The sequence below is a fragment of the Lipotes vexillifer genome, unplaced genomic scaffold (assembly GCF_000442215.2).
Source record: "Lipotes vexillifer unplaced genomic scaffold, Lipotes_vexillifer_v1.1 scaffold1770, whole genome shotgun sequence".
Taxonomy (NCBI): domain Eukaryota; kingdom Metazoa; phylum Chordata; class Mammalia; order Artiodactyla; family Lipotidae; genus Lipotes; species Lipotes vexillifer.
This window is the reverse complement of record NW_006796074.1, coordinates 511,477-530,796: the sequence shown is the minus strand read 5'-3', so window position 1 is coordinate 530,796 and position 19,320 is coordinate 511,477. Positions and strand designations below refer to the sequence as shown.

At 54.8% G+C, this 19,320-nt stretch overlaps 1 protein-coding gene across 1 annotated transcript; it reads left to right on the top strand.

Annotated features, from left to right (window-relative positions):
• The first annotated feature begins 517 nt into the window (after positions 1-517).
• Positions 518-9,629, top strand: XIRP1 (xin actin binding repeat containing 1). The gene is made up of 3 exons (XM_007468143.1): positions 518-658; positions 3,454-6,945; positions 6,988-9,629. Exons 2-3 carry the CDS (start codon positions 3,458-3,460, stop codon positions 8,987-8,989), a joined length of 5,490 nt encoding a protein of 1,829 aa, XP_007468205.1. The 5' UTR covers positions 518-658; positions 3,454-3,457; the 3' UTR covers positions 8,990-9,629.
• Positions 9,630-19,320: the final 9,691 nt, after the last annotated feature.

Here is a 19,320-nt window from a genome sequence, read left to right as displayed (position 1 = left end):
GGGGAAATCTTTAGTGCAGAGGGAGTCGGGGAGAAGGAGGGCTGGGCCTTACTCTCAGGGGTTTCCAGGCCAGGAACTGAGGAGGAGGGCCCCAGGCCTGCCCTCAGGGGGCCTCCAGTCTCGTGGCAAGGTGGACACACAGCACACGTCAGGAATAGTCAGAGGCTGGTCTGGAGTACGGAGGTGGGAGCTGGGCCACTCAGGTGTCAGATGCCCCTCCTTATTCATGCCCTCAAAACAGTGTGGGATACCCGCACCACACACCATGGCTGAGTCACTGACCCCAATCCTCAGATCAGACCGGGATGAATGAAGCTCTCCCCTCCCCACTCCTCGTCCCCTCCCCAACAGAAAGGACATGTAACTGATTCCCAGGACAGACCAGTTAACTTCCACAAGCCCTAAAAATAACGGAACCACTTCATACTCTGAACTGAGCCTCCCCCCACCCGCCCCCACCTTGGCCCACCCCCTAACCAGCCAGATAAAGGCAGCTGCTGGGGCTGGCAGGGGACAGAGACCTGGAGCCAGGGCAGCGAGAAGGCATCTGACGGAGCCGGCAGCGCAAGACCAGCCCCAAACAACGAGAGGAACAACAGCCCCTTAGGCCGCACCTGCCACAGACCCCAAACCCCCATCAGCCAAGCAGGACCCTCGGGTGAGTAACCCACCCCTTTGTCTCTCCACGGCGGGGCTGGATCTCCAAGCTGGGACCACCCCTGGACCCTCTCAGGGTAGCATGTATGAGGGGCAGCTCTGGGTGGGGGAAGGAGGGTGAGGGGCGTGCATCTGGAGGCATGTGAGTGAAGGGGTCTGATAGAAAGATTCCAAGAAGTTAAGAGAGAGTTATCGTGAACTCCACGGGGGCTCCCAGAGTGGCTGCCACAGGCCTGAGGCCTGCAGAGGGGCAGGTTCCAGCCAGCCTGGCATAATCCAGAAAGGCTTGCGGGAGGAAATGGCCTGGGGTTGCAATTTTTAAAATACAGGTATGGAGTTCCTCAGGCTTCAGGGCTTCTTCCCAGGGAAGCCCCAGCTAGGCCCAGTGTCTGGAAGAAAGGACAGAGGAGGCGGGGGAGAACATGGAGGCTGGAGGCGGGTAAGTGGGCCCGACGCTGCACTGGTAGGACAAGCCCGATGCCCAGCTGCTGCGGATGAAAGTCTTGGCATATCTGGACCGGGAATGTCTCCCCCAGGCTGGCCTGAGCCCAGCTCCCCACAAATCATGGCCTAGGGCCTGGGGTGGGATGCAGGCCATCGACTTGCCCAGTTGGAAAGCCCTTGGGGAAGATCTGGGGTTGGGGGGGGCGCAAGGTAGGGCAACCAGATCTGAGTCTGTCCAGATGTAGAGATGTGTGGAGGTGCTGGGCCAAGAGCAGACCTGGAAGCAAAAGTAGGGGGTCTCCCTGAGAGGCCGGCCCAGCCCTGGGAGGCCGAGCTCAGGGACACCCACTGAGGCTCAGGCCCTGCCCTAAGTCTGGTCCCAGTTCTGAACTCTGCCCTCGCCCCGCCCCTTGCTACCACCCGGCGGAGCCTCCTGGGTCACCTTCTTCCCCTCTTGGGGCCTGTTTCCCTGTCTGAACAGTGAGGGGGTTGGGCTCAGTGACCTCTGCGGGTCCTCAGGTCTGCCATCTCTGGACTTTGTAATGCTGACTACTTGTGACCATAGTAGGAATTCTGGAGATTCCTGGGGGTGGGGATAGGGTGGAGCTGGTGGCCTGTACATGCCATCTGCTCAGGCCACCCGGGTGACAGGACAGGGAGGAGGTGGGGACAGTTGAGGTCTGCCTGTGGCAGAGGGTCCTCATGAGAACTCAGAGACTAAAGGAAGCACCCGGAGCAGGTAATGAGACTCGGGCTGCCGGCTTTAGACATCACACTCCTTGGGGCTCGGATGCCTTTGGTAGACAAGTCGGGGTGGGGTGGGGCACGCAAGGCTCACTTTCCCCCCTTCTGAGGCAGCCGTGAGAAGAAAGTCCTTCCCCCAGCCCCAGGTCGCTTCGGCCAGGAGAGGGTTCTAGCACTGGTCATGCTGTAGGCCAGGGGCCTGACACCAGCTCAGGAGGCAGGATCAGGGAGCAGGATCAGGGAGCCCAGGGCAGAGAAGGAGATGAGGTGGGCCCAGGCTCCCAGGGTCCCACTGGCTGAGCCTGACCTCTCCCCAGCGCAGGGCTGCTGTGCTGAGGCCAGGACCTCGGCTATATTTAGCACCGAGTGTGGAGCAGAGCAGTGGGTCAGGGGCAGCAAGAGGGGGAAAGTGCTTCTCATACTTCCCCTACTGGCCTCTGGGGACTGTTAGTACACCTGTCACAAGACAGATAAGACACCGAGGACAGAGACCAGAGAGGGGCTTGAGCGGTGGGAGGCCATGGGGGGCAGGGATGGGAGGGGCCTTGGTGGAAGTTGATGGGCACAGGAGATTCGGGTTGCACACAACTGGGGATGAGGATCCACGAGTGAGGGGCGGGGCTATCTCTGCAGGAAGGCCCTCGGTCGCACTGCCTCCCCTCCCTGTGGGTGTCACCCTCACACTCTCCTGGGGTGCCTTCCGGGGAACAGAGGGACACCACAGCCACTAAGAAAGCTTCACACTCCCTACGTATAGGGTCTAGGAACTCCAAGCCAGCACTGCCTGCCCCTCATTCGCCAAGATCTGACTCTGGGCTTCTTCTTTAAGTAACAGTGGTTGGGCCAGAAGATCCTTGAGGTCGCTCTAGCTCAGATCTTCTGAGTCTTGGCACAGAAAACCCCTAACTAGGATTCAGAATCAGGCTCTGCCTAACCATGAGATACCTGGTGAACCCTCACTCAACCTCGCTGCTTCCGCTGTAGCTCGGGATGCTGGCCCCCGCTTTGCCTCCCTGGCCTGGGAAGGGTGAGTGGAGCTGGGCAGGCCACCCCCCTTGCCCCCCTCCCCCATGAAAGTGACAAGTGCGCTCTCTGGTGTTACGAAAGGAAATATAACTGATGACTATTTCTCTCCATGGAAAATAGTTACCAGTTTAGGGACCTGCCTCTCCCTGACTGGGACCCCTTAAATCAGAATTCCCCCAGGCCACTCACCTGAGAGTCTGCCAGGGAAAAACTGATTTTGGCAAAGGCAGGCAAGGATGGGCACGTCCAATTTTCCCACTGGAGGTTTGGGCATCCCTTGGCTGAAGGACAGAGCTTCAAAGCCCGCAGTGCCCTGTTTGCTCCCTAGCAACCCAGGTGATTCTGGGGAAGCACCCTGACGGATGGCTCCATGTGCATTAAACTCAAGACTTGTCATATATCAACCACGCAGGTGGCAGGGTGAGACCCAGGCGAGGTCTGGAAAGGGAGGGGGTCTCTAAGCACATGCCACAACAGGGCTACTCTGCCCCTGGGCCCTGCTCCCTGCCATTTCTCCCAGCAACCAGCCCCATCTCACCTAAAGCCCCCCACCCCATCCTCATCTCTGCCCCCTCTCCTCAGAAGGATGGCCGACGCTCAGACGCAGGTGGCCCCCACCCCAAGCATCCCAGTGGCAGCTACAGAGGACCTGCCCCTCCCTCCACCACCTGCTCTGGAGGATCTGCCACTGCCGCCACCCAAGGAGTCCTTCTCCAAGTTCCACCAGCAGCGGCAAGCCAGCGAGCTCCGCCGCCTCTACAAGCACATCCACCCCGAGCTCCGCAAGAATCTGGCTGAGGCTGTGGCTGAAGACTTGGCTGAGATCCTGGGTTCCGAAGAGCCCACTGAGGGTGATGTCCAGTGCATGCGATGGATCTTTGAGAACTGGCGGCTGGACGCCATTGGGGACCATGAGAGGCCACCTGCCAAGGAGCCTGTGCCCGGCGGCAATGTCCAGGCCACCTCCCGCAAGTTTGAGGAAGGCTCCTTTGCCAACAGCACAGACCAGGAGCCAGCCGGACCTCGGCCATCTGGAGGGGACGTCCATGCAGCCTGCTGGCTGTTTGAGACAAAGCCACTGGATGAGCTGACGGGCCATGCTGAGGCACCGGCAGCTGCAGTGAGGGAGCCTGCAGCCAGTGGAGATGTGCAGGGTACCAGGATGCTCTTTGAGACGCGGCCACTGGACCGCCTGGGCTCCCGCCCCTCCATCCAGGAGCAGAGCCCCTTGGAGCTGCGCTCAGAGATCCAGGAGCTGAAGGGCGATGTGAAGAAGACGGTGAAGCTGTTCCAAACAGAGCCGCTGTGTGCCATCCAGGATGCAGAGGGAGCCATCCACGAGGTCAAGGCCGCTTGCCGGGAGGAGATCCAAAGCAACGCGGTGAGGTCTGCCCGTTGGCTCTTCGAAACACAGCCTCTGGACGCCATCAACCGGGACCCCAGCCAGGTGCGGGTGATCCGGGGGATCTCTCGGGAAGAGGCAGCCAGGCCTGACGTCAGCGCAACTCGCTGGATCTTTGAGACACAGCCCCTGGATGCCATCCGGGAGATCTTGGTGGACGAGAAGGACTTCCAGCCATCCCCAGATCTTATCCCTCCTGGTCCAGACGTTCAGCAGCAGCGGCATCTGTTTGAGACCCGAGCACTAGACACTCTAAAGGGGGAAGAGGAGACTGGACCAGAGGCGCCACCCAAAGAGGAAGTGGTCCCCGGTGATGTCCGCTCCACCCTGTGGCTATTTGAGATGCAGCCCCTGGATACACTTAGAGACAAGATCCAAGTGGGTCACCTGCAGCGGGTGGGACCCCAGGAGGGTGGGAGGTTCATGTACGAGTGTCTATCCAGTGATGGTTCCTCAGCACTGTGCCTCTCTCAGAGTGCCCCCCAGAGGGATGGGGTGAAGGGAGACGTGAAGACCTTCAAGAACCTTTTTGAGACCCTACCCCTGGACAGCATCAGGCAGGGTGAAGCTTCGGCCCATGGGAGCATAAGCAGAGCAGAAGGAACTGCTTCTGCTGGGCAGTCCCAGGACATAGGGTCCCCAGTGTATGCCATGCAGGATGGCAAAGGCCACCTCCATGCCCTGACCTCTGTCAGCAGAGAGCATGTAGTCGGAGGTGATGTACAGGGTTACAGGTGGATGTTTGAGACACAGCCCCTAGACCAACTAGGCCAAAACCCTAGTACCGTCGACGTGGTGCGGGGCATCACCCGGCAGGAAGTGGTGGCTGGAGACGTGGGCACTGCCCGGTGGCTCTTTGAGACCCAGCCCCTGGAGGTAATCCACCAACGGGAGCAGCAGGAACGACGGGAAGAAGGAAAGCCTCAGGGAGGCCCTCAGCTTGAAGCATCCCCCAAGGGCGATGTGCAGACCATCCGCTGGTTGTTCGAGACATGTCCAATGAGTGAGTTGGGTGAGAAGCAGGGGGCAGAGGCCACAGATCCCACACCCAAGGCCAAGGCACGGTCCTGCACCTGGATGTTCATGCCCCAATCCCCAGACAGACCAGAAAGCTCCAGGGAGCAGCACCTTGAGGTCAGCCAGGTCCAGGCTGGGGAAAGACAGACAGACAGACACGTCTTTGAGACTGAGCCTCTGCAGGCCTCAGGCCATCCCTGCAGAAGGGGGCCTGTGCAATACTGCAGCAGAGTGGACATCCCCTCAGGGCAGGTATCTCGTCAGAAGGAGGTTTTCCAGGCCCTGGAGGCAGGCAAGAGGGAAAACCAGGGATCCAGGGTAATCCCTGAGCCCATCCCAGCAGGCTCTGTGCACAAGTTCACCTGGCTCTTTGAGAATTGCCCCATGGGCTCCCTGGAAGCTGACAGCATCCAAGGGGGCAACCTCCAGGAAGAGCAGCCCATGGGCCCCTCAGGCAATAGAGTGTGGGAGAGGCAACAGACTGCAACTGAGGGGACCCTGCAGACTCTGCACGCCACGCCTGGCATCCTGCACCATGGAGGCATCATCATGGAGGCCCGAGGGCCAGGGGAGCTCTGCCTTGCCAAGTACGTGCTCCCAGGCCCAGGGCAGGGCAGCCCCCACGTTCGGAAGGAGGAGCTGGTGTCTGGCGAGCTTCCCAGGATTGTCCGCCAAGTGCTGCGCCGGCCAGACGTGGACCAGCAGGGGCTGCTGGTGCAGGAGGACCCAGTGGGCCAGCTTCGCCTCAAGCCACTGAAGCTGCCAGCACCAGGCAGCGGCTGGAAGGTCGAAGACATGGACCCTGAGTTCCAGCAGTTGCTGGCTTGTGGCCTCGGGACCTCGGTGGCGAGGACTGGGCTAGTGATGCAGGAGACAGAGCAGGGCCTAGTGGCACTGACCGCCTACTCTCTGCAGCCCCGGCTAACCAGCAGGGCCCCCGAGAGGAGCAGTGTGCAGCTGCTGGCCAGCTGCATAGACAAAGGAGACCTGAGTGGCCTGCACAGTCTGCGGTGGGAGCCACCGGCTGACTCAAGTCCAGTGCCAGCCAGCGAGGGGGCCCAGAGGCTGCCCCTGACTGAGAGCATCATCCATGTTCCCCCACTGGACCCCAGCATGGGGATGGGGCATCTGAGAGGGCCGGGGGCCACCCCCTGCCCCCCACAGGCCATTGGAAAGGCAGTCCCTCCGGCTGGGGAAGAAAAGCAGGAAAGCAGGTGCACTGGGCAGAAAGGGATGGAAGCTTTGGGAAAGTCAGATGGAGCCACGACTATGCCCCGGGGGCCCAGGTCCCCAAACCTCCAGGCTGCCATGCAGAGTCTGCGAATGGCAACAGCCGAAGCCCAAAGCCTGCACCAGCAAGTTCTGAGCAAGCACAAGCAGGGCCCCACCCCTGGAGCCGCCTCTATGCCCTCCCAGCATAGTCTTCTGCAAGTACCGGCCACAGCCACTGGGACTGCCCAGAGCAACACCAGGTCTCTGGCTGGAGGTGACCCCAGGATCCCAGCAGCCCCCAGAAAGGTCAGTGGGGAACAGAAAGCACTGCCTGGAGGGCTGCCTAGGGGGTGGGTGACTATTCAGGATGGCATTTATACTGCTCACCCCATCAGGACCTTTGACCTACCGGGGGGTGTCTGGCTTTCTGAGAGAGGAGCCTTGCCAAGGGGCAGGGAGACTGCGCTCCCGTCTCAGGCTCCCAGCCCGCTCCTGGAAGGCCCAGGTCAGAGTCTTGGGCCTGGGCAAGAGGAGCCTGGGAGCCACACACAGAAGGCCTGGGGACCTCCAGAGAAGGTGATGGCAGGACTCGGCCCAGGGGTCCTCCAAGCTGCAGAGACCACCCTGAAGGCTGCCCCTTTAGCCCCCCACACTCTGGCCTCTGGGCCTCAGGCTGCAGGTGCCAGCCTGCACTCCCATAATGCCTCTGTTCCGCCTCCTCCTCCTCTCCCAGCTGCTGTGACGGGACCTGACTTCCCAGCCCAAGCCGGCCATGATGAGAATTCCAACCAGCAGGCCTCTGAGCCCACGCAGGACCCCCTTCTCCAGTCCCACAGCAGCCCTGCTGGCCAGAGAAGCCTTGGGGATTCACAGACAAAAACCCCGAAACCCCTGGAGCCCACCACACACCCAAGGAAGAAGCCCCAGCTGCCCCCCAAACCTGCACACCTAAGCCAGATCCCCCCCCCTCACTGGCTGCCCAAGCCCTCAGCCCTCTCTCCCAGTTCCTCTAAGGAGGTGGGGCAAGGAAAATACAGACAAGGTGAGACTGGTACAGCTGACCATGACCTTCAGCCAACCAAGGTCCCCACCACTGCAGGCCAGGGCCGAGTATCGCCGGCTGGATGCTCCACTGGACAGAGCCAGCACAGCCCCCAGCATGACTCCAGCACCGTGGCCCCCAGGCCCACCAAAAGTCAGGCTGCGGGCAGCAATGACCAGAGCCCTGAGCCCCTCAAGCTCTCAGCTCTCAGCAGTGACCCCACCTCACCACAGCAGGGCCCCAGCCCCTCAGGAAAGAAGTGCACGGACGGTTCCCAGCAAGGGGTCCCTGAGAGCTCCAAGATTCTGCAGGGAAGCCAGCAAGAGCTCCAGGGCCTCCTGAGCCAGGTGCAAGCATTGGAGAAGGAGGCCAAAAGCACTGTGGATGTGCAAGCATTGAGGAGGCTCTTTGAGGCTGTGCCCCAGCTGCGAGGGGCCCCTCCAGCTCCTGCTGCCCCCAACAAGCCCGAGGCCTCAGTGGAGCAGGCCTTTGGGGAGCTGACAAGGGTCAGCACAGAGGTGGCCCGGCTGAAGGAACAGACCCTGGCCAGGCTGCTGGACATCGAGGAGGCCGTGCACAAGGCCCTCAGCTCCATGTCTAGCCTCCAGCCTGGGACTAACACCAGAGGCCATTCCCAGGGACCTCTAAAGGACCACAGTGCCCACAAGGTCAGTGTCACAGACAGCAGTAGAGTCAGGCCCAACTGCCCAGGCCAGGAGGTCAGGAGTCAAACTGCAGTCAAGAGCCAAACTGAGGTTACATGCCACACTGAGGTCCAGGGTCAGGCCAAAGTCAGAAACCACACTGAGGCCAGAAGTCAAGCAGCCCCAACTACCCCTTCTACTCGGAGGCTGGAGACCATGAGAGAAGAGTCAAGCCTCCCTCGAGTGTTACCTCCCAGCAGAGATTCACCCTCCTCCCCAACCTTTATCTCCATCGAGTCGGCCACTAGGAGGCTTCTGGAGGCTCCCAGCCCCAGGTGCAGCCCCAAGGTCTCAGTGAAAAGCACACACCTCCCCCAGGATGTGGGCCAGGCTCAGCCCCACCAGAAAGATGTCTGGGACAAGGCCGGGAAGAAAGAAGCCACCCAGTGCTCCGGACAGCCCCAGCATGCCCCTGCCTCAGCCAGCCCCCTGCCCACCTGGCAGCAGAAAAGTGTTCTGGAGCTGCAGACTGGGCCCGGTGGCTCCCAGCACTATGGAGCCACAAGGACAGTGACAGAGCAATATGAGAGGGTGGACCAGTGCAGGACCTCAGTGCTCACCTCCCCAACCACGGTCACCGAGCCCACAGAGCCGCCCAGGGGCCCAGGCCCCCACCTCGGGCTCCATGCCTCCCCCTTGATGAGGCAGTTCCTGCACAGTCCAGCCGGGCTCAGCACAGGCCTGGCAGAAGCTGGGAAGGTGTGTGTGCCCTGTAGCCACTCCCAGCCAGCTGCCCAGTGAGCCCCTCCACCTCCCACCACAGCCTCCCACCCACCCCCAGGGCCCTGAGACTGAGGTGGGTGCCTACCTCCTGCACAGATGAGGCAAGGACCAAAAAGAAAGGGCATCTTCTGAGACTTGTGGGAAGTTTCCTTTTCGTCAGTTCTTGCCAAAGGGGGGAAAGAAAAGTGGGAAGAAGCCCCTCTGAGTAGCCCAAGCCCAGGAGCTGGATGGGGGCTCACAGCTGCTCGCGGAGGATGTAATCTGTACAGGCACACACACTCCTCTCACAGGCCTGGCCTGCGTGCCAACACGAGTGAGTATGTACGCCACTGCCTGAGACAGAACCCCGTGAGTGACCTTCAGCCTTCATTTCTTTTAATACAAGTCAAATGTTCTTAGTCTTCTGCTCTTTAATTCCTGGAGAGGACAGGGCCAGCTGCACTGGTCTCTGTTTCAGATTGACTAGGGCCCCAGAAGGGCCCCTTCATTACCATCTCTCTCATTCAGCGAGTCATCCTGGCAGCACAAAGGTCATACAGAAATGGTCGGCGATCACCAATGTCCCTAGAAGCCAAAGGTTCTCTCCACCCCCAGTGCTCCTGACTCTGTACCCCAAATGGGAAGGATACAGTCTGAATAAACCCAAGTTTTATTCCCTCCTCTCTGTGTCTAACTGTGCATCTGTCCCAGAGTCTGGGTTCTCACCGTAGGGGAAAAACAGCCACACCTCCAGGTGCCCTGTGTTCCTGGCAACAGCAGTGTTGGAAAGCTCTGAAAAGCCACCCCTTCCTCTACCATCTTGGTTGGGAACCAGAAAGGCCTGCCCATCCCCCATTCTCCTTGCTCCCCATGCCCCAACACATACATACACTGCTGCCCCCTACCTTGGACACCACCCTGGAGTGGAATCTGAACAGAATCCTGCCCCAGAGTGGAAGAATGGCCCAGTCAGGCCCGGGAAGGAGGGAGGGCCACAGCCAGGAGAACTCCAGTGGCCAAGACTGCTGGGCCACCTTCCTCCTGGTCAGGCCAGGTGCAATGTTTAGAGCAGAGGTTCCTGGGAAGGGGAGGGCACAGATCCTGGCCTGGAAAGTCAGAATGATCTGGTGAAGGGCCCTTTTCCACACTGTCAAAAAGCACTGAGCGCCTGCTGCATGCCAGACCTGTTCTAGGCAGCTGGGACACAGAGGTGAGGTCTAATGGGGTCATACACTCAGGGAACTGACTTTCTAGAGTGAGGAGGCAGAGAGACTATGAATAAACAAGAAAAATCAGTTCAGGAATAAGGGTTATGCGCCTAAGCCATTCTCCAACTCTGGGGTAGGAATCTTAAAACATGATGATGTGACAGTGATAGGTGATTGCCTTAGAGAGTGTGGCCAAGGCATACCCCTCCAAGGGGAAAAAAAATTTTCAACTGAGATCTGAATAACAAAAAGCCAGTTATGGGACAATCAGGGGGAAGTGCCAGCTAGGCAGGGGGATGAGCACATGCAAACACCCAGAGGTGGGAGTGAGTGTAGTTCCTGGATTGCCTAAACACCCTTCCATATAGGTGGACAACTACGATTGTCCACCCCTGCCTCCCCTGACCCCCACACACATCCTGCCCCCGATAAGGTTAGGTGGAAACTTGTCCATACTTTGCTTTTGTTGAACAGGTAGGCTCCCATCATACCATCAGCCCAGGGATCAGCCCTCCACACCCCTCCCAGCCCCTTCATTGCCTGCTCCACTGACAGGGGTTCCCCTGGGGCAGCAGAGCTCTGAGCTGGAAGCAGCCTGTCCCCTGGAAGACTGGTGTGTATAAGCAATTAAGATAGCAAATCGGCCTACCTGGGCCGGCTACATATCTCATTATTACCCCCTCGCCACGGGTCACCCTCCCCCGTCCTCTGTGGGATCTCACTTGATTACAGGGCCCAGTAACTTATGGCATGACTGTTCTCAGTGTTCTCATTTGTAAAGTGGGCACGATTATAAGTGCCTACTATTGTGCAGATTAAGTGAATTAATATATGTAAAGTGCTTGGAACTATGCCCAGCGTCTGGAACTCAAGGCTGTTCACTTCTCCTACTGTAATTATTAGTTTTAATCTATCTCTTGTTCTCACCTCCAGGCGGACTCCCTGTCTCGTTCATCTCAGTATCCTTACTGCTTATCACAAGTGCCTAGAAGGCACTGCACAAATGTCAAATAAATGAACCCCTGGGTGAATGAAATGATTGAGTGAATTCACTGATACATCCAACTAACATTTATTGAGCACCTACTTCATGCCAGGTTCCATCCAGGGTGCTGAGAATAGAGATGAACATGGCAGAATTTATCCCTGACCTTATGGAACTCAGAGAGGGAAGACAATATATTATAAGCAGAGAAGGTAATTTTAGAAGGGAGCGATACTGTGAAGGAAATAAAAACAAGGTCAGCCCACGAGAGGAGAATTGGCAGTTACTTTGGCTTGCGTGGTTGGGGAAGGCATCTCTGAATGACAGGAGCCAGTCCTGATAGCTGGAGGTGGCGGCCTAGAGGGAAGAGTGGGGAGAGGTTGGTGGATGGGTAGTGAGCGCACCGGAGGCAGCACGCAAGGAGAACAGCGGCCGCTCGGTAAGGCCTCACCCAGTGCCCTCACAAGCTATCACACCTGCCGTCACACCTGCTGCCGAACCCCAGGCACCGCCTCTCCTCCTGCCGGGGGAGTGGGCGGCATTTCCACGCGGGCCGACTGGGGTCGGAGCCTGCGGCGCCCAGACCCCGCCCCTAGCCTGGAGGGGGCGTGTTCCCACCCGCCGTCGCCAAGGTGACAATGACATCACCTCGGCCGCTGGGTTCGGAACTTTTCGGGCGGGGGTAGCCGTTGCTGGGAAACACCCGGTAGGCGCGCAGCCAGGGGCAGGCTCCGCGCAGCAGACGCCGGACGCCACTACACGCCGTCCTGGCAGGCCCCTGCTCGGAGCCTCCCTCCCGGATTCCAGAAGGATGCCAGTTCCGGTCCTCACCCCTGCCGCGGCGCCATCCAGGACCGTCCTGCCGGCCGGGCGCCTCCTCCCTTCTCATTACTCTGTCACTGCCTCTGTTCCGAGCTTATCCAACAGTCCCCATCTTCACCGCCATCACTCTGTCCCAGGCCACCATCCATCCCCCCTTTCCTGGACCACTGCCGTAGCCTCCCAAGTGGTCTTCCCTTTGCCCTGTCTTTACAGTCTGTCATCCACCTGGCACCCAAAGCTCTTATCAAGAGTTTACTCCTGATAAGAGTCTACTCTTATCAAGTCACTCCTTTATAGTACCCTCCACAGGTTTTCAGCTCACTCTTCTCAGGGGCCTGTAAGACCAGAATGCCTTGCCTCTCAACCTTCCTCTCCAGCTTCATTGCCCCACTCTCCTCCTCACCCACATCCCCCTAGTTACACTGGCCTTCCTGATCTTCACAGAACACACCAAGCTGATTCCTGCCTCAGGGCCTTTGCACCTGCTGTACCCTATGCTAGGAAGTCTCTTCTGCAAGATCTTTAGTGGCTGGGCTCTTTCTCACTCACATTCCAGTTCAAATGTCTCTCCAGAAAGAACTTTCCTGATCCATACCTCCTCTGCCTCCCCCACCTATCCCGACACCCACCCACTCCCCATCTATAGTGGCCTTACTCCAAGTTATCATGCTGTGCTATTTTTGTTTGTTTTCCTGAGAACCTATCACAGTAGAAAAGTATCTTGCTCACATATTTGCTTGTTTATTGTCAGTGTTCTGCAGACTATTCCTGCATGGCAAACCACCCCAAATTTAGTGGTTTAAAAAACCATTTTATGATACTCATGAATTCTGTGGGTCAGGAATTTGGACAGAGCACAGTGGGCATGGCTTCCCTCTGTGCCATGATGTGTGAGGCCTCAGCTGGAAAGTCTCAAAGGGTGGGGGTAATATGACAGCTAGGGTCTGCAAACATCTGAAAACTCACTCACTAACTCACTCCCTCAAATGTCTGGCAGTTGATGCTGGCTACTGGCTGGGACCTCAGCTGGAATGTCAGCCAGAACACATATGTGTGGCCTCCCCATGTTGCCTGGACCTCCTCACATTATGGGAGTCTCAGGGTAGTTGGACTTCCTGTGTTGCATCTCGTTTCCAAAGGCGTGTGTCCCAACTAACAAGGCAGAAGCTGCATTGCCTTTTATGATCTAGCCCCAGAAGTCACACACAATCACTTCTGCTGCATTATGTTGGTTACAAGTAAGTCACAAGTCTGTGTATATTGAATGGAAGGGGTATTAGACACTACCTTTTGATGAGGAAGAGGCAACGTTCTAGAAGAATATGTGGCCAACTTTGGAAAGTGCCATCTCCACAGGCAAATCTCCCTCCACTGGAGTATCATCTCCATGCCAACCACTTCTCATTTGTTTATTGTTGCATCTCCAGTGCCTAGAATGGTACAAAAGCACATAGTAGGTGCTCAATCCATGTTTTAGAGTGAATAAATGAAGGTTTGTCTTTCAAGGAGTCATTTGAGCCCATTTCTTCTCCTTGTAAGTATAGTTCCTATCCCAGCCCTTGATTTTGGCCTGATCTGCTCTGGAGGAAGCCCAGTGTTTGCGTTGGAAGGTGGGAATCACGTATAGTTTTTTGTTTGTTTTTTGTTTTCTGGCAGGGACTGCAGGGTGGGGGAGAAAGGGCAGTTATTGGGGATTGAGCAACATGTAGCCAAATGAGATTCTGGAACAGTGTTCTACTGTAAGGGGTGTTGAAAACCCAGTCTGTTTCTTCTCATTCTGAACTCTGAAAATGCCCAGGTGAGGACTGTGGTTTTGTCTTCTGGGCCATCTGGGCAAGAGGTGGCCCTGAAGCCGCCCACACACCTATTAAGGTATGCAAACTCTCCCTGCTTTGTGACTGGTGAATGACCCTCCATTTGATCTTCCCAAAGTCCTGAGGCCGGTACAGTTTCTCCTTTTGCTTTCTCCTGTCCAGGAGGGATGCGCCAGAGAAGTCAACCCAGGCTTCTCCAGGCCCCATCTCCTCACATCAATCTGTGGCTTATCCTTCCCCCTCCATCTCCACTGTGGCTCAGGAAGAGTTTGGATGTCATTACAGCAACAGCGATCCCAATGCCCTTCCCACCTCCAGTGCCACCCCCAAACTATCAATCCTCCAGTCCAGCCCTGCAATGGCTCCTCACCACCTCCACCATAAAATCCACACTCCTCACGTCATTCAAGGCCCTTCTTGTTCGGCTGCCGCCTGTGTTTATAGCCTCTCTCGCTCCATTCCCCCAAGAGAATCAGACCTTCCAGGTCCTTTAATGTTCTATCCAGGCTTTGTCACACCACCCTGGCTTTGTCCAGGGGCAGCTTACCCACTGGGCACAGCAGGCATGGATGGAGCCTCAGGCCCACAATACTTGATGGGCCCATGAAAATATTCTTCTTTTAAAATCAACAGGAAAAAAAGAACTTTTGGGTAGAAGAAAATGGTTTAGTATATAACATTAGTAACCACCACAGTTGTTAAATATATTCTTAAATATTTTTTTATGGAGGAAGGAGCCCATGAAAGCCCAAGTGCCTACGGCTTACGAAAGTCAGAATGCAGCCCCCCTCATTTCCCTCTTCGGTTCATTTCTGTAAGCTTGGTGTTGAAGACACAGCTCTGAGGCAACCTTTTCAAGGAAGCAGAAGCCATGGAGGGTGTCCTTCTCTGACCTCTCAACTTTATGCAGTTTTGTAGCTTGGAAAACGCCGTTGTAAACTTTCGGTTGTGTACGTGTCCCCGCTCCCCCCCTACTGTTGCTACCTGCGAGTCAGCGACACACACACAATTTTTCTCCCTCATGAAGGTACCCGCTCCCCACCTGTGGCAGAGCTGCCAAGTTAGACGACTATCTAACTTCGGAAGAAAATTCTGGAGAGGCTCAGCCTGGGGGCCCCCGGCAATTGGCCCCTGGTCCCAAACCTGCAGCGACAGGCGCCCGGACGCTAGTCCCGGGTTGGCGCGCGCACCCGGCCGCGGTGGGTGTGGGGGGCGTGGGGGGCGTGGGGGGCGGGGCCTCGGGTCTAGCAGGCGGCCGCTCGGCCTCACGCCGCTGCCAGCTCCACCCACCCCCGACCGGAAGGAGGAAGCTGCCTCTGAGCGGGGAGCTCCGGCCCTCCCCTGACGCACCCCTTTCCTCCTCCCCTCCCGCCTCTCCCGTTAGTTTTCTTACGAAAAAGTGCTGCTGAGAATTCCCAGAAGGTCCCGGATGTGAAGTCACCGGCGTGAGGTCACCGAGCCTGGTTCCAGGAATCTGAAGCTTGTGGGGGAGGAAGGAAAGCGCCGAAAACAGGGGAGCAGGGGGGAGCAAGTGGAGCCGTGGCTATTGTTGGCTGGGGCCCCCTGGCTCCCCTGAGTCCCACGCTTGTCTCCAGCTGGGAGGTTCCAAGGAAAAAGATGCTTCACTTCTCCCATAGTATAGAAATGCCAGTTGAAACCAGTATACTGATCCAAAAGGAGTGTTTATCCACTTTTGGGAAGCGGAGGGGTGGGAGAGAAGTGGAGAACAGCCTGGCATTAGGATCAGAATTTTAAATGAACATACCCTTTGACCTAACAGTTGCGCGTACAGTAGCTCTATCACCTACTAACTAACCTTGGAAATCATACAGTATCACTTCTTGCACATTTTGTTCATGATAGGTCACTAAGGCTGGCCCATAGTCAAGGGGAGAGGAATTAGATTCCCTCTTTTGATAAGTATGAAAGAATTTGCAGCCATGTTTTTAAACCATCACAGCTGTTATTATTGTGGCCCTTAGTATACTCTAGCTTCTAGTAAGTGAATTATCTCACTTCTTACCTATCAGCTCCACGTGGGAGAGCAAGGATTCATTTGATTCGTTAAGATCTCAGCCTCTCATCGCTCCCCAGTGAACCTAGGGCCCTGTTCACTGCAGAGCTCGATAGATGGTATAGAAATGAATTTCCTCTTGCAGGAGCTGGCCTTGGATATCGTGCTCCACTTCCATTGGATGACATCCCTGTTGGCCCCATAGAAACCATCATCGGCACATGTGAGAATTGTGAGTGTAAGGGGATATGAGTGGGGCATGGCAGGGTCTGCTACACAGACAAGCAATTTTGTTCACATACATTTCATAAATGTGAGATCAGTGATCATTTCCACAGAAATCCCATTACCTTTGTAATCATCATCATGGTCTTGTAGGCACACCTGTACCACGAGAAGTGAGTTGGCCAGTTCAGCTCAGTTCATACTAAAGAGAATGCCATGGAGTCTAGTTCAGCTTGCTAAGAGATTTTTCACACCATTTACATGTGATTGTTTACATGTGTTATATTTCCATTTTATTGTTACTATTATATGGTAGTATGGCCCCAAATCATAAAGATGGATCAGTAGTTCAAAAGAGGTTCATTGGGCTTGGTGGCACACTATTATATGGTAGTATGGCCCCAAATCATAAAGATGGATCAGTAGTTCAAAAGAGGTTCATTGGGCTTCCCTGGTGGCACAGTGGTTGGGAGTCCGCCTGCCGATGCAGGGGACGCGGGTTCATGCCCCGGTCCGGGGGAATCCCACATGCCGTGGAGCAGCTGGGCCCGTGAGCCATGGCCGCTGAGCCTGCGCATCCGGAGCCCATGCTCCGTAACGGAAGAGGCCAGGGCAGTGAGAGGCCTGTGTACCGCAAAAAAAAATGAGGTTCATTAAAGTATAAAAATAACATTGAAAATAGCAAAATAAAAAAAAAATACTGCAATATAGAATATGATCATATATACCAGAGTAAATGAGTGTGTAGAATGAGATAATTTTACACAAGGAGAAAAAGAAGTGTGACTCAGAAAGACAGATATGGGAATGAATATCTGAAACTGGGATTCTGTTAGCTGGTAATCATTTTGCCCTGGAGGCATCATCTCATATGAAACTCTGTCAAACAGTGTTAGGAAGCCCACTGAGACTTTTGCATTCTCTTCACATCAGATCCCGTAAGCTAATTAGAAAACCAATCAAGGCTTTTCATAATATGGGTAAAATAATAATGTCCAGTGTGGTCAAGATACATTTTGTCACTAAAGACAGAGAAAAGGTCAAAACCAGAGAGGCATCATTAAAGGTGTCCAACTTACAGTGAAAACCTACACCCTTCAAACTATGACATGTAAATTGAGTCATAGACTACAGAGGAAAAGGAGAGCAAGCTCCCGGTAAGATCACTTGATCAAACAACACTCTTTTTTTTTTAATTAAATGAGTCTTTTTATTTACTTGACTTTTTAATATTTTCATTCTTTTCTTTAAAATGGTGACTCCTTTTCTTTTTTATAAATGTATTTACTTATTTTTGGCTGTGTTGGGTCTTCATTGCTGCACACGGGCTTTCTCTAGTTGTGGCCAGTGGGGGCTACTCTTCGTTGCGGTGCATGGGCTTCTCATTGTGGTGGCTCCTCTTGTTGCGGAGCACAGGCTATAGGCGTGCGGGCTTCAGTGGTTGTGGCACGTGAGATCAGTAGTTGTGGCTTGCGGGCTCTAGAGCTCAGGATCAGTAGTTGTGGCACATGGGCTTAGCTGCTCCACAGCATGTGGGATCTTCCTGGACCAGGGATCGAACCCGTGTCCCCTGCATTGGCAGGCGGATTCTTAACCACTGCACCACCAGGGAAGTCCCCAAACAATACTTTTGGATGTCACATAAAATAAATGGCACATAGTGTGAAAGAGCAATGGTTGTCCTGAGTACTAGCAGACAGTGGCTTTGTTGTTGAATACAAACCACTTGTGGCAAACCTTGTTCATTGTTGATCCAGAAATTTATTCAGTCCCTTCTTTCCTGATTTTGATCCATACACCAAGGTCTCCAATCTCAGGCAATTAATTACAAGTGGTCTAAATCAATCATGACCAGCCCATTTCCCACTTTCCCAGTCTCCTTTGCTGCTACATGAGACCCAGTTCTGGCCTATTAAATACGATGAAAAGTCTGCTGAGGGTACTTCTATGAAAATTTTTGGTTTTGTTTTGTTTTGTTTTTCAGAAAATGGGTATACGTGCTGGTACCCCCCCCTTCCCCCTTATTCCTGACTTAACTATGGTCATGATGCCTGGACCTGGGCAGCCATCTTGCACCTATGAAGCAACCAGCACAAGGTAAAGGCTGAGAGAATTCTAGAGACACCAGCACTGACATTATTGAATGTCAGTGGCTGCCACCTTCCAGCCTTCCCATTACAGTACACAAGTAAACTGTAGTGAATTCTCTATTATTGGTAATTGAAAGCATTCCTAATGGGTGTACCACTGATGTGTCAGCTTGCCACATATTTTCCAAAAACACAGGAAGGAAATGTACCTGCTGACTTTTTGTTCTATGTATCACTGAATTCCTTTGCAAGATTAGATGAATGAGCTTCTGGTTTCCAGTTGGGTTCAGCCATGGGGAGATCCAGCAGGGACAGGAGAGGGAAGCAAATGAGATCAGGTATTTAGTCCTTTGGTTCCCTGCCTGTGAGTCTCCATGTGTTGGATGTATCCTCCAGTGGGGGGCCACTGGTCCTCCCAAGGCAGCAAGTCCACTCAATTCTCTCCCTTCTAGTGACCTCTCCCTTCCCCCCACATTTTCCCTTCAGGTCTGTTGGTGGTAACAGCTCTGCTGCTGCTCATCCAGGTTATTGCACTATCCCTTGGAGTGCTCCTACACCTACATGTTTGTAAGTAGTACCATTGTAAATAAGCTTTCCTAAAGTGATCCTGTTTTGAGAGTGCCATTATCTGATGGTACACTGTCAGATTTAAAAGAAAACACACACACACACACACACACACACACACACACACACACACACGCAACTTGCATCTGAACACCAACCACACACCACTGTATTCACAAAGACCAGCTGTCAGGCAACAATCTGGCTCCTGATCTCGATATGTGTAGAAACAAATAGCAAGAAGTGTCAATGCCCTCTATTCATGCCTCTCCGACTATGCCTTTTCAGAATACTGTGTGGAGAATTGGACAGCAAGTAAAAGACACTGTTGAACAAACTATGCTGGCTGTTGAGGGAAAGATATTCACGTGAGGTTTTGAAATAAGAGATGAGATACAGCGTCCCTTTGTGGTACCGATAGCTCTTTGCCACAGGTGGCTCGCTCACTCTAGAAGCATCTCAGTGGCACGTTCAGTATCTTGGTTACCCTGAACCTTTGGCTTCAGGGCGAGACTATCACTATTTTTCATGTTGAGGATATCAAGAATTTTGTTTTGTTTTTTGTTTGTTTGATTCTGAGGATATCAAGAATTTGAAGACAGAACTGTGGTGCCAAGGCTCAGCCTTTGAGAATATGACTCTTTC